This window comes from Galeopterus variegatus, unplaced genomic scaffold (genome assembly GCF_000696425.1).
Source record: "Galeopterus variegatus unplaced genomic scaffold, G_variegatus-3.0.2 Scaffold5508, whole genome shotgun sequence".
NCBI lineage: Eukaryota > Metazoa > Chordata > Mammalia > Dermoptera > Cynocephalidae > Galeopterus > Galeopterus variegatus.
The window spans coordinates 105,453-121,021 of NW_007731619.1; the positions used below are offsets into that span (position 1 = coordinate 105,453).

The following is a 15,569-nucleotide window of genomic DNA, read 5'->3' on the forward strand; positions in this document are numbered from 1 at the left end:
CCCGGTCCGGTACCGGCGTGACACTGAGGGTTGCAATCCATTGCCAGACACGAAAAAAAGACAAAAAGAAAAAAAAAAAAAAAAAACAGAATGTTTCTTAGGTGTGCAGGTGACCAAAAACTGAAAAGGGTTGTAAAAATGTTCAACCATAAATAAAAATTCCATAAGATCAGAGATGAGGTAGAATGAAGAACTAAACATTCATTCATTTACATATTCATTTTCATCACTGAACACCTTATATGTCCTGCATTCTCTTATACTGCATCCCTGTCTTAGGAGAATCACAGAGACTAATAAGGAAGAAAGATAAAAGAAACCATTAACTACAATTTAAATAGGGTTACATGTAAAGTTATTCACTAATGTTTAAAAAAAATAATAATGTAGTACATGGTGCTCAATTTGGCCTAATATCAGCTTATACGAAAAAAAGAACTAAAATTGTTAGTACAAGCCCAACATGAGCCAAGAAAATATGATGAGACGACCAAAAAGAGGTAATATAATCTCTTTCCAACAACAGAAGTCTAATAATGTCCAGGACTCTAACAGCCCATTAACTCATTATATTCTGTCTATTTCTGGAAACTGCATTTTATAATCATGATGACATATATCAAGAGTAACTTTTAAAAACTGCACAGCAACAAAGACAGAGGTTTGAAATTGCATCATACTGAATGTTCAACGGCAATGGAGATTTTAATCTGGAAAAGAGAACATTATTGGTATGTGTGTTACAGATGTGGGAAATACAATTGCTGGCCTGAAATAATTTAAGAGTTACCTCCTAAAAGAGATAAGATATATTTGTTTAGTTCCAAAAAGCAGAACTAGGACCAGTGATCAGAAGTTAAAGATAAATTTCTAAATACTCTTAGAATTCTGATTCACTTATTTAGCAAACATTTAATGAAGATAAATAAAACTACAGCCTCTAATTGTGGATGTATAATTAACTGGAATGGTCAGCTTCAAATGGTTTGTTTTGATAACCTTGCTAGATAATAATTAATAATAACTGTTTAGTGGCTATCAAATCATCTGGGAGCACTAAATAAGAAATAAAACACATGTACATATATGCAAGCACACGCTTACTACTAAAGTTCAAATATCCTGGTTAAAGTTTAAATATCGTGGTTATCAAGTCTCAGTTAGGGATATGACTCCCATTACAGCTCTCTATAGTATCTGGATGGGATATTTTTTCAGTTAAAAACTTTTTGGTTAGGGCTGAGCCCGTGGCGCACTCAGGAGAGTGCGGCGCTGGGAGCGCAGCAGCGCTCCTGCTGCGGGTTCGGATCCTATACAGGAGAGCCGGTGCGCTCACAGCACTCACTGGCTGAGCATGGGGCGGCCGGTCTCAAAAAGGACGAGGGAAAAAAAAACTTTTTGGTTAGGGCTGAGCCCGTGGCGCACTCAGGAGAGTGCGGCGCTGGGAGCGCAGCAGCGCTCCTGCCGCGGGTTCGGATCCTATACAGGATGACCGGTGCGCTCACAGCGCTCACTGGCTGAGCATGGGGCGGCCGGTCTCAAAAAGGACGAGGGAAAAAAAAACTTTTTGGTTGTTTCTTCTGAAAATTATCTATATGTACTCATAAGAAATGGAATACATAGAACAGTAAGGTGTACTCTCTGATCAGTTTGTAAAAAGGACCACCTTGATTCCATTGTTTTATCAAAATCTGTCTCTTATTCTCCCATTCAAATAATAACGTTAAATATATCTATTTCTAAATGGTCAATCACATTAAATATGACATCAAATGAAACTAAGTAAACTTCAGGCCTTACACTGAGCTACTGCAGTAAATGTTTTCCCTCTAGTTTATTTTATGAGGTATACCAATATTTACAATTCATTTTAAATTTCCAGGATAACCAGACCTATAATGAGATCTTTTAAATATATGGATATGATAAAAAGCTAGAAAACAATTTTTGTGTATAAATATGGTAAGCAAAGTTTTCTTTTCCCCTAGTTTTCTTTACTGATACTTTAATGCATTTGCAATTCACTATTGCTCCCACACCAATCAATAAGAAAAACAGACAATGTAAGCAAATAAAAAGTACTTAAAAGGCATTAAATAACTGTATTTACTTACTCTCCAGGGCCTCCACAATAGCAGTAACACTGCTGGACATTGGTTTTATGACCTGCATCCCACTCAAGGTCTGCCACACTATAGGGTAATGTCTGCTTCATGACTTGCAATGCTTTGGCATTTGGTCCTTTCTTAAGTGCACCACCCCTCTACATTAAAATGAAAAAAGAATTATTTGAAAGAGTGAAGGCTAAAATTTTAAAAATAATTCTATAATTTAAAAATGCCTCTGACACTTCTGATGAAATTTCCATCCTAAATTTGTACCATATCCAAGCTGTCTGATAAATAATAATCTCTATCTATTTTACTGTCTTCTTTCAAATTATTGCCCCAATTCCAATGCCATTATCTTAAAGTAAGTGCAAGAATACTTGCAAGTCACTTAAGCATTAGTCAAATAACCAGCACCTCTTTCTACCCTGTATTGATCGCTCATTTCATGTCAAATAAACTTACAATGTACAAAATCATTACATTGATAGCGCCTTAATAATTCCATGTAATTCCAAGGGCTTTAGCCCAAAACACTTAAAAGATACCTTTGTTGTTGTTGCAAAAACACACTGTCGACAGAGCCATTTTTCATCTGAATCAATCACACTGGAATCAATATGAGGTGTGTGACACAACTGATGATATCCTTAATATCAAAAAAAGCATAAAGCAAATTCTATTTTATTAATAAATACTGCAACAAAATCTCAATAAGGCATTTTAGTATTATTGTTTCCTACATTAATATGTTTATAATTGATTAATAAACTTACGGTAATAGCTTCAAATTACCAATGTAAAGTATGTTTACTCATTAATCTTCAACAGTCATTCAGTACATAAAAAACTTTTCCATAAGATGTTTATAATTGATTAATAAACTTACGGTAATAGCTTCAAATTACCAATGTTAAGTATGTTTACTCATTAATCTTCAACAGTCATTCAGTACATAAAAAACTTTTCCATAAGATTAAAAGAAATCAGTGTTTACCTTGCCCACACTTATCACATATAACCATTTCATTGGGAGCTTCTGAATACTCTTCTTGGCATATTGTACAAACCATTTCCCCACTTCCAGTGGCTCCTGAAATATTTAAAACGCACATTAAAGAGTCATAAAGAATTCCAAAAGCAAAACTACTTCTATAACTCAGTGTGTAGCCCATATGGACATTTGTTAACTAGCTCGTAATGTTTCATAAGACAAAGTACTGTACTCAAAATGATATCTCTCTGTTCCCTATAACTTAAGACGCCTGGCTGTCTACATTCATAATTTAATCTGCTTTTTGGCAGAGAGCATAATTTAAATTGCTCTCAGACAGCGTCCCTTATTGCTCATTCTAATATTAGCACTTTCGGGGAGTGAGGGTGGGGGAGGTTTTGGAAACAATGGAGCTAATCTCCAGAATACGCATCTACCCATATATATGCATTTGCTCCTCCTATACTACTTGTATCAAGAGACTAAAGAAAAAAAGGCAAAGAAGATATGTAAATGACCCCTTTCTCTCAGGATTCAGAGCAATTCCTTTTATTTACTAATTTAAAGAGGCTGAACACCAGTTATTTTACCTCTGGCTTCTGAAATCTGAAAATATGGTACCCAATAATATACCCTAACAAAATCCTATTGCCACAAAAGTTGGAGGTTCCACAGTTATTAATTATATTTTTTACCTGAACAAGTAAATCATTTCTTCCTTAAACATTTTTTATTCTAAAATAAAAACTATCATACAAAATTTAGAATACGATTTTATCACTCTAACACAACTATCATTTCCAAATTCTTTTCTTGCCTATTTTTTTTTTGGCAGCTGGCCAGCATGGGGATCTGAACCCATGACCTTGGGGTTATAAGGCTGCACTCTAACCAACTGAGCTAACTGGCCAGCCCTTGCCTATCTCAATATAGTCAAAATCATAATGCACACACTTCATTCACATACCAGCAATAACAAAAATTTACAATTTTGTGCTATGGACCAAGCATTGTGTTAGGCTCTTAACATAATTATTTTACTTAATTCTTCAACTAACTTATTAGATAAAACATTCTATGTATAGAGAAGAATTGAGGCTCAGAGAGATAAAGTAACTAACCCAAGGACCCTCAGTTAAAAAGTATCAAGGCTAGGATTCAAACCCAGATGTGCCAGAATCCATGTTCTCTCCAACACGAGATGCTTCCTTTCATCAATACTATGTAATATTTCTTCTACCAAAAGCATTTTTCAAACAGCCAGTTTTCAAAATTATAACTTCTAATAGTTGCATAACATTCCATCTAGTGGAAAGAACCAAATTTACTTCATTGCTTCTCTGTTCTTAGACATATAGGTTACCAATTTTTTTTTTTTTTTTTTTTTTTGTATTTTTGCTTGTCTGTTTTTTTCTCTTATCCTCTCTCCTGGGCTTTGTTTGCCTTGTGGTACACATGGTAGGATGTGGCCTCCCACGGCTTCTGGATTTATGGCTCTAGTCATGAGAACAACTAGCCTGAGCCTGGGAACTCTCACTCTAAATTTGGAATTCTCTGGAAAGGGAGTGATAGCCCCAGACTTGGGTAAGTGCCCGATATAACTCCCATTACAACCATGTGAACTAGTGAGAAGGAAGGCAGTTCCTCAGAAAAGTGGGTGCTGATCCCACAAACAACATGTATTCACCTAAAGAAACAATCCTGAGCAAACTGAAAATAACCTTTATTTGTGATATCCAAGTATATCTTTTTTTACCATCAAGTTTATAAGAATTTTCCCATATAGCTTAGTGGTCTTCTATAGTCTCCCTTACTCCAAATCCAATTGACTAAAGAGTCTTGGCCATTTCATCTTAGAAATGCTGGGCTTTGTTTGCCTTGTGGTTCACATGGTAGGATGTGGCCTCCCACGGCTTCTGGATTTATGGCTCTAGTCATGAGAACAACTAGCCTGAGCCTGGGAACTCTCACTCTAAATTTGGAATTCTCTGGAAAGGGAGTGATAGCCCCAGACTTGGGTAAGTGCCCGATATAACTCCCATTACAACCATGTGAACTAGTGAGAAGGAAGGCAGTTCCTCAGAAAAGTGGGTGCTGATCCCACAAACAACATGTATTCACCTAAAGAAACAATCCTGAGCAAACTGAAAATAACCTTTATTTGTGATATCCAAGTATATCTTTTTTTACCATCAAGTTTATAAGAATTTTCCCATATAGCTTAGTGGTCTTCTATAGTCTCCCTTACTCCAAATCCAATTGACTAAAGAGTCTTGGCCATTTCATCTTAGAAATGCCAAATTTTCTGTTGCTGTTAAAGCAACAGCAAATATTTTTCATCTAGCTTTTTAAATTTTGAATTATTTCTTATGAAAAAATTGCTAGAAGTGGGTCTGTTGGACAAATTAAAGAGTGTAAGTTTTTTTATGCATTTAATGCAAATACTAAATAAAAACCAAAATAGAAATTTACACTGCCGTCAGCAATGCAGGAGTACGTCATTTCATAGAAACCAAAACAGCATTAGATGTTAAAATCAAAAACCTTTTTTAACTTATGTAATAGTCTTAACATGATATATATCTCCCTATTGTAATGCATATTTCTTTGACTATTAACATGATTATACATTTTTCCTTATTATGTAAACTTATCTTACTAGACAAATGAAATTACTCTAATTTATTAATTTATTTTGATACTTATCTATTACTAGCAGGTTTCTTACAAGGAAAAAAACTACTAAAGCTACTCCCCACTGAAACGTGCCATAATGCAGATCATTTGTTCATTTCTGTAGCAATTACAGGTTTCATGTGTGCTACTTTCTGGGTGTTTAAAGAGTTAAATGGCCAAGGAGTGATCCTTTGTAATTCTAGGGACATTGTAAGGAACCAATGAGGGAAAAACCACCACAGACCACTAAACTGATATACTGGGTGAGGCACTTATTGGACAGGACACCTCACTTTCACAGTGTTTGGAAAATGGAATGGTTTGGTCAGGGCCCTTGCCTCGGGTCCAGTTGGGTGTGGTTCAGCATTCTTTGTAAGCAAATTTTGTGTGTGTGTGCAGAGTTAGTGCACACGTACACCAATGTATCTTTTTAGTTTTGTTGCTATTCTTGTGTTCTGAAAGAGAGAGAAAGATAGAGAGACAGAGAGAGAGAGTTTAGTGAAGCAGGAGGGCAGGCATTTGCCTCAGGCATCTTGCCCTGCGCAGCCATGCTTTCCAGGCTACAGCTTCCAAGGGCTTTTGGCCAGTTACCTAGCTCATAGACCTGTGTGAAGGGGTCTGGTGACCCAGCCTGGCATGTGAGGGGTCTGGGAACTCAGCCTAGCATATGAAGGGTTTGTGGCCCAGTCTGTGAATAGGCTTGATGGGTCTGTGAGCTCCAGACCCAGCCCTAGCTCAACAATTAGCCCAGTTGGTGCAGGATTACCGGCAGGTAAAAGAACCGGACAACTAGCATGGTCGAGTAGCTTTACAAGAGGAGTTTGGTGAAGCAGGCAGGTAATGGCAATGCTTTACAACCTATGGCTCCAAGGACGTTTGGGCCAGTTACCTAGCTCATAGACCTGCGTGTAAGGAGTCTGGTGACCCTGCTTGGCACATGAGGGTTTGTGACCCAGTCTGTGAATGGGCTTAAGGGGTCTGGGAGCTCTAGACCCAGCCCTAGCTCAAAAATCGGCCCAGTCGGCAGGACTACCAGCAGGTAAAAGACCCCGACAACTGCCATGGTCACCTAGCTTCACAACTGGCATCACGAACAGGATTAAGAGCTAAACAAGTGGCGCTATGAGGATTCCAGGCCTTAGCCTAGCCAGACACACAACAATGGTATAATTCTATATACCACTGGTTTTCTTCTTTTCTGATACTTTTAAAAGAAAGGAAGAAAGGAGGGAAGAACGGAGGGGACAAAAAGACAGACAGACACAGACAGACCTATACTAAACCCACAGAACCTCCAAAAGATAGGAAAGTTGAAAACAACACATAGCCAATGCAAGGGGAACAGGAAGCAGTTAACATGTTTCAGTCCCACTATAGAGAGAATCATGTCTACAAGTTAAGGAAAAGGAATAATTCTGTATGTAGGGTAATAAGATCTGCTCAGTATTACTGTTGGAGACCTCCTATCCCTTTAAATCTTATGATTCATGCTTTTTTCCACTGACTCAATTTCAGATTCAAACATAATTTTAGTCCTTTAAACTCAGTCCCAGAAACTGTAAAGAAAAACACTTTACTACAGTAACAGTTATTGTGTTCCCCACGTAAACCCTGAGTTCCAACAACAAAGATGGTAATCAGAACATCCCAAATCTTTTACCAAAACTTCTCTTATTCTTTAAGAAATATTAGGAGTGAAATCAAGAAACACAACACAGAAGTAACCTACTATAAAGAGCACTTGGATTTCGGGGCCGTCACGGTGGCGCACTGGATAGTGCACCGCTTGGGAAGTGCTGCGGCGCTCCCGCCCGAGGGTTCGGATCCCACGTACAGACCGGTTCCCGCTCGCTGGTTGAGCGAGGCGCGGGAGCAACGCCGGGGGTTGCAATCCCGTTGCCGGTCCCCGGTCCGGTACGGTACGGGGGCAACACTGAGGGTTGCGATCCGTTGCCGGACACGGAAAAAAAGAAAAAAAAAAAAAAAAAAAAAAAAGAGCACTTGGATTTCAAATATAAAGCCCAATCACTAAATACTTTAGAAAGGTATCCATGCTTTATGGAAAAAATTTGTCTCTCTTCGACAAGAGAAGACGTAAAACACAGGTTTTAATGAAAGCCCACTAACCCAGCAAAAGGAAAACCAAAAACCAAGGCTTTAATAAGTAGCTAAAAGACTGAGATTTTTAACAAAGATTCATACATTTTATAAATGAAGCTCTTTGAATGAGGGATATCTGGAAAAACATCTATATTTAGCAGACTCAAAGGGCACACAGCAACTATAGTATAATAATGGAAATCATCACAAGAAACATACATAACCAAACCAAGGCACAACTGTATTCATTTTTACTTGCACCAAATATAGCCTCATTTTCCTACCTAAACATAAAAAACCATACTTAAACAGTAATTTTAAACCATTCTTATTTGAGAATATTTCTAGTACTCTAAATCAGTTTGGTTTTCCTAATCTCTCAAATCATACAGGAAATAGTATGCTCTCTATAAATATATGCTGAGTTACAGTCAAGATGGCAGAACAGACAGTCCCCAGCATCACTCTCTCACACAAATCAACCAATTTACAACTATAAAAATGTAACAACAGCCAAGCTGGGGCCGCTGGAACACAGGGGAAGAGGAGGAGAGACCTAAGGAGTTCATGAAGGCAGGAGAAGCCACGGTGAGAGAAAGAAAAAGCTGCTTGGAGCGTTTCGTGCCACAGCCACTTTAAGGCTGGAACTGCTGAGCACATGGAGCAGGGGCCGGCAGAAGCCACAATTGTGCCCTTCAGCTGGAGTTGCTTGGAGGCAGCAGGGAAGAAGAGGGCCTTGGTGGCCCCCAGGACAGCAAGGCCACTAATAGGGTTCCTGTGGACCCATGCAGGAACGAGGAGCCAAAACAGCTGAAAAAGGGGAGCCATTCAGAGGCCAGTGAGTCTGGCACAGGGCACGTCCCATGGGAAGTGTTTGGAGCAGGGGTGGTGGGGGAGACAGGCCCACCAGGAGAACACTGGGACACAGCATGGACAGCCGATCTGCCCCCCACTCAGCCCAGGACCACTCAGAAGAGACTGGTCGTGAATGCAGAATTGCATGGGATGCAGTTTGATGAAAAGATTCAGGCCCAGATCAGAGTTTCTACACAACCCAGGTGCACCCATTCTCTGGACAACCAAAGTACATATAAGGTCAACCATTAAACCCTGAGCTGCACAAAAAGTCTTCCCTAGGGAAACAGCAGCAAAGCAGCAATTTAGCTCAACCACACAGCTCAAGTACTGGTCCCCACAGGAACTTCCCCCATTTTAGAAGTAAGCAAAGGACAAAAAATTAGTTCTGGCCCAGGCACACCACCAGCACCTTGGGGCCCACCGGCGGACCTGAGGTATGGAGCCAGGGACCAGACCCCCCTGCCCACAACGAGGCACACCACCAGGACCAAGGAGCATGCCAAAAACATCACCTCCATGTGGGTGGCCCACCACAGCCACCAAGCCTGCCGTGAAAGTGGCTAGATGACACAGCCACCACACAGATGGTCCACCAACCACTGGAGTGCACTGACACAAAGAGAGTCACTAGCAGAGACCAAAGAAAAGAATAGGATCTCTCTCTCCACAAAGCCCATTCCAGAGTGACAGAAGAAGCATCTGCTCTATGATAATATTGGGAGACCTGAACACACCTCTCAGCATTGGACAGATCATCTAGGCAACAAATCAACAGAAAAACCATTACTCTTTCAGAGGGAGAGAAGAAAACTAGGGTTATCAGTGGTGGGAGGGGGGCGGGAGAAGGGAATAGGGAGAGATTGGACAAGAGGCATAAAGAATAAGTACAATTTGTAACAATATACATACTAGTAATATTGATTTGATCAACATATGTCAACACTGAATCCCAAAAACATGTATAATCAATTATGATTCAATAAAAATAAATTAAATAAATATTTGCTTTCTGCACTGCTTTGTACTAATATAGGCAAATAACAGTTAAACTGAATCCCAAACTGTTACTAATATTAATGGTTAAAAATTGTTCCTCCAAGTACAAGGGTCCTGAGAATAGTTCATAGGTGTGAATCAGTGATGTATCTGTCCTCTAGTCTACCTCTACTCTAAGAGAGTATTCTTGTTCTTGTTGGAGACTAGAACTCCTTGGAGACAATGAAGAATATGTTGATTTATTTTAACCTCTCCTCAAAAGTGATACAGGGTTACTTTAATACAGTTGACCCCTGAACAACACAGGAATAATGGATGTCACCCATCGCCCCCAAGTAGCCAAAACTCCACATATAACTTTTGATTCCCCAAAATCTTAGCTAATAGCCTACTGTTGACCAGAAGCCTTACCAATAACATGAACAGTAGATCAACACATATTTTGTATATTACATACTGTATTCTTACAATAAAATAAGGTAGAGAAAAGAAAATGTTACTAAGAAAATTGTAAGAAAGAGAAAATACATTTACAGTACTGGATGTATATTTATTGAAAAAAATTCTCACATAAGTGTACCTGCGCGGTTCAAACCCATGTTGTTCAAGGGTCAATTATACATTGTATTCAACAGACAACATCAGAAAACAAGTGGAAGAAAATCAAATTTCCATTTAAATCATGTTCAAGAGAAACAGTAGCACCTGCCTGTTTGAATGTCCTTCCAGAGCACCCAGGATTTAGAACTGTCTTCAAATATGATGAAGCAGCTCTGTTTCAATATGTTTATCTGCAATACAGAGGAATACTTACGTTGATCTCTTAAAATTAAGAACACAAAGTTAAATTTAAGATTATTACAAGTTACTGCAAAAACAGCAAAAGAAGATAACTTGCCTTTTTGATAGTTCCAAGATAAAACAAGCCATCTGACCATCTAGCTAGGACATCCTGACCCTCTTCAAATTTACATGCTGGTTTTTTGGTTTTATGTCCATCCTGTAAAGACAGCTTGGTCAAGGATGTTGGGGTCTTTTGGTTTCGACGTAAAGGAGACCGCTTGTGGACCAGTGGATTACCTGCCCCTGTAGAGTCTCTGTTTAGGGAATAAAAGACCACACATAAGACTTACCGTAAGGTAGAGCTTATTCTATACCAATGATATATTTCATATGTTAATCAAAAAATTTCATTTGTTAAAAACCTTAAATTGAAGGAAAATATAACAAGTACCTCAAATCACAAATACTCTGCAAACAAGTTAAAAACAAAATGATAGCAATTCTCAATATTCATGCATTGCCTACCCTAAGTAAGGCCAGGATTCAGCAACCACGCCAAGATAATATATTCAGGGCAGCTGTCATCAAAATAACAGCTGTAAGTAGTGGTGGGCAGGCCATGGTCATGAGCAAAGGATGCCTTGAATCTCATGACTGGGTTTAGATAAAGAACAAAAATGAATTAAATTTTGATTTCTTGATAATGCCACATGCAGTTAAGACACACTAACCATCGAGCAAAGGATGCCTTGAATCTCATGACTGGGTTTAGATAAAGAATAAAAATGAATTAAATTTTGATTTCTTGATAATGCCACATGCAGTTAAGACACACTAACCATCAACTTTGGGGGTAGTAGGGTATATTCACACTCACTGGAAGGGAAGCCAAAACCCTCTCTGTAGGAAATCATTACTGAATTGACCCTTTTCTATTGTTGGGAGAGTATCACAGACCCTCAAATATGCAAACTGGGAGTTTAAAAAACAATTTTTGAGGGCCAAATTTCATAAAATCACACTCAAATGAAAAGTGTATTATAAGAGCATTTTTTTTTAAGCAAAAGAACCAAAAATTATATACTGCAAAATTGCATTATAACTTATATATTAGTCATTCCATAAACTGGATCGCATACCACCATCAACTTTCTTAAGGTAACAAAGTAGCAATTGGTTTCACTTTGGGGATTTAGATTTTTCACTAATTAAACATATAATGATAGGTAAAACTAACTAGACAATAATCCTAAAACAGCATAAAAGTTTAGTAAAAATAAAACGATCAAGGAAGGGGAAAACATTTTCAATATCTAAGAATTAGAAATACCTGATTTCAATACCTAAAAATACACAAATTCTGGAAAATCCTGTCACTCGCTACAACACGGATGACCTTTGAAGACATTATGCTAAGTGAAATAAGCCAAACAAAGAGGACAAGTATTGCATAATTCCACTTATATATATAAGGTACCTAGAGTAGTCAAATTCATAGAGACAGAAAGTAGAATCATAGTAGCCAAGTGCCGGGAGGAGGGGGAAGTAGGGAGTTAGTGTTTAATGGGTACAGAGTTTCAGTCTGAAAGAAATATATTGTCAATATATCCAAAGAAATAACAACTGACACCTTCCAAGTTTGCTGAAAAACAATAATCTACACATCCAAGAAGCTCAACAAACTCCAAGTAGGATAAATGCAAAGAGATCTACATCCAGGCACACCATAGTAAAAATGCAGAAAAGACAAAGGCAAAATCTTGAAAGCAGCAAGAGAAAAATAACTCATTGCACACAAGGAAATCACAGTAATATTAACACAACTTTCACCAGAAAACAATGAAGTCAAGAAGGAACTGAGATGACATATTCAAAATGCTGAAAGGGAAAAACTGACAACCAAGAATCTTATATCCAGCAATACCGTCTTTCAAAAATGAAGGTGAAATAGACATTCCCAGATAAACAAAAAATGAATTTGTTATTAGCAGAGTCACCTTACAAGAAATACTAAAAGAAGTTCTTACAGTTGAAAGCAAGAAAACTCAAGAGGGAAATTCAAATCCACAAACAAAAAACAGCACAGTAAAGGTCATTACATAATTATAAGAGACCATATACATGCATATCGCCTCTAAAGCAAGTCTCTAAAACAATATATACATAATTGTATTGTTAGGTCTATAACATATACAGAAGTAATATATTTGACAATAACAGCACAAAGGAGGTGGACGGGAGCAAAACTGTATTAAAGAAATTACATAAGATGTTAACTCAAACCAGCAGGAACAATCGAAGAAAACCGAAACTGGTAAATAAGGTAAATATAAAATGAGGTCTGTCACTTCAAGAAAATATCTGCATATACACAAGCCAGTCACTGTTTCAAGTAAAAAGGATGATCCATGAAATAACTGCTAGGTCAGCTGGGAACTCAAACAACTGTTCCTATTTTATCACACATGACATCAAAAACCTAAACTCAAGGTCAACATTTAATGATAATTTTTACAAACTCAACAAGATCGTTCTTAAGTGAAATAAAGTTTTATGTGTGTGTGTATGTTTTTGCTTTTTACTGTGACTACACAATAATGAAGAATTCTAGTACAGATTGATGCCACTGCAATGCAGATTTATTCATGCTTACACAAATAAGCAGTTTTATCTCACACTCTTTTTGTGCCATCAGTGAAAATGTCAACATAGTAGAAAAGGCAAAAAAAATCTTAGTATTATTATGAAAATAGTTTTGACCTTGCAGACCCCCCAAAAGGTCCATGGGTCACATTTTGAGAACCACTGTCCTAAATAAAGGAATATATACTGCCATATACTATCGCCATTGTCAGCTGAGAGGAAAAGGCACATAAGTACCAAATTTAAAAGTTTAAACTTTTGATAGGATGAGCACTTAGAGAGAAGCAAAAATGGAGAATGAATCACAATGAATTCTATCAGCAGGGATGTTCAAGGCAAGGCTGAGAACCTTCTTTCTTCAGACCCTGAAACAATTTAACACCTTCAAATCACAGTATGAAAATGAAATGATTCTATTAGCAAGAAACTGTTTTAAAAAAAGCTTGTGGGCCGGCCTGAGAGTGCGCCGCTTGGGAGCACAGCGGCGCTCCCGCCGAGGGTTCGGATCCCATGTGGAGACCAGTTCCCGCTCACTGGCTAAGCGCGGTGCGGGCGCGACACCGAGGGTTGCGATCCCGTTGCCGGTCAGTAAAAAAGACAAAAAAAGGAAAAAAAAAAAAAAAAGCTTGAAGTTCAGTGGACTTGAGGGATTTTACATCCCTTAAGTTAAAAAACTAACCAAAGCTTGAACAATATAATTCTGGGTGAGAAATTATCTCAATACAATGCCAGCAGGGCTGTGCTAGGTCCCAGAATCTTCCAATTCTAGAGTGGAAAATGTACAAAAATCAAAATTGCAAACATTCCTAGATGGTTTCATATGTTCTGCTATGTTCAACAAAGTCTCTCTCTTTTTGATGATGGCAAGTCTCTTACTCTCCACTATACTATTCCCATTGCATGATATGTCCTCTGATCATTATATATCAAACATTTTTCTATTTTTTATTTTTCCATCTCCTAGTGTTTCTGCCCTCCTTCTCCTGTGTCTCAATAAGACCTAACCTCATAATAGTTACCCAATTCCTTATGCCCCCTCCCACCACCACCTCCTTACTTCTTTTCCTCCCATTCACAGCCAAACCTCTGGGGAAAAGTTACTGAGTAAGATTACTATGTGCCCAACCATATACATTAAACATTCAGCAGACTCAGTCAAAAATTATTTTTGAGCCCCCTTTATAAGCAACTTATTATGCCAGGGGCTAGACATACAGGGGTAATTTAATACTCAGAGCAATGCTTTGGAGACATTTTTGCTGATGAGGATTTTACAGATCCTTTTTTACATGAGGAAACTGCAAGACATTAAATAACTTGAAGAAGGTTATAAAATTACAAACCAGAGCCAGCATTCAATAAATCTTCTCTCAATTGGCACCTTCCCATTAGCATTCAGCTATGCTTAAAAACTTGCAAGGAAGACTGGCAGTTTAGCTCAGCTGGTTAGTGTGTGGTGTTATAACACCAAAATAAGGGGTTCAGATCGCTATACTGGCACCAGCCACACCAAAAAAAATAAATAAATTTGCAAGAATGGGGGGGAGGGGAGGGCGAAAGAACAATTAAAATTCTCTTGATTCTTTATACTCCCTTCCCACCACATCCCCTATTTCTTTCCTCCCATTCACAGCCAAACCTCTGGAGAAAAGTTATGCACACTTACTGTATCCAAACCTACAGTCTTCCCCATTTAGTCTTCCGCCCACTGCAACCCACCCTACCCCCCAAGCTCCACCAAAAACAGGGATTGTCTGTCTTAACTCTTATTCACAATTGTATCCTCAATGCTCTGCATAGGGCATGGAACATAAAAGGCAGAAAGGCTATGTGGAATTTATAAAGTTCAAGTTATATCTGAGAAGTTAATTTTTTCTAACAATGGCTGTATGAACAAATAATCTTCATTGTGTTCTAAGTGAACAACAGACTCTAATTCCCATTTAAGGCAAATACATACCAATTTTTTACCTACATAAACATGAAGAACAGAAATCATATATAAAACTGCATTAGTAAACAAATCATTTGTAAAAGCATTATTGTCTGTTAAAATTTCTCTGCTGTACAAAATTTTATAGAAAACAAAGGGTCAATAATCCGTAATATACAATCCAAACATAAGGAGGATAAATACCTATGTACACTTTTCCCCCTAAGAGTCCTCCCCATGTAGTTTTCCCCCATTATTGTCACTGATTACTTCCTTCCTTTCTACAATGTGACCTTTATTAGAAGCCAAGTTAATTTTTTCCAGTTTTAGAATTTATTATTTCCTTTCTGATAACAAAGGTAAATATTGCTGATGGTAAATGCATAATATAGAAACACATACTTAAAAGTGAAAATTCCGGGCCGGCCCGGTGGCGCACTGGATAAGTGCGCCGCTTGGGAAGCGTGGCGGCGCTCCC

General features: G+C 38.1%; 1 protein-coding gene across 5 annotated transcripts in view; it reads right to left on the minus strand.

Moving 5' to 3' along the window:
- Positions 1-15,569, minus strand: part of MTF2 (metal response element binding transcription factor 2) — a 65,823-nt gene that overhangs the window by 25,685 nt on the left and 24,569 nt on the right. For 4 of the 5 annotated variants that reach the window (XR_551755.1, XM_008589545.1, XM_008589544.1 and 1 more), the window contains exons 2-6: positions 10,631-10,829; positions 10,442-10,523; positions 3,106-3,201; positions 2,657-2,757; positions 2,115-2,263 (exon numbers count right to left, since the gene is read on the minus strand). Coding sequence is in view for 4 of the 5 variants with exons in the window: in XM_008589545.1 (XP_008587767.1) it covers positions 2,115-2,263; positions 2,657-2,757; positions 3,106-3,201; positions 10,442-10,523; positions 10,631-10,829 (627 nt within the window). In the remaining variant the exon portion in view is untranslated. The remainder of the gene's footprint in view (positions 1-2,114; positions 2,264-2,656; positions 2,758-3,105; positions 3,202-10,441; positions 10,524-10,630; positions 10,830-15,569) is intronic. The other variant, XM_008589546.1, reaches the window with a different exon arrangement.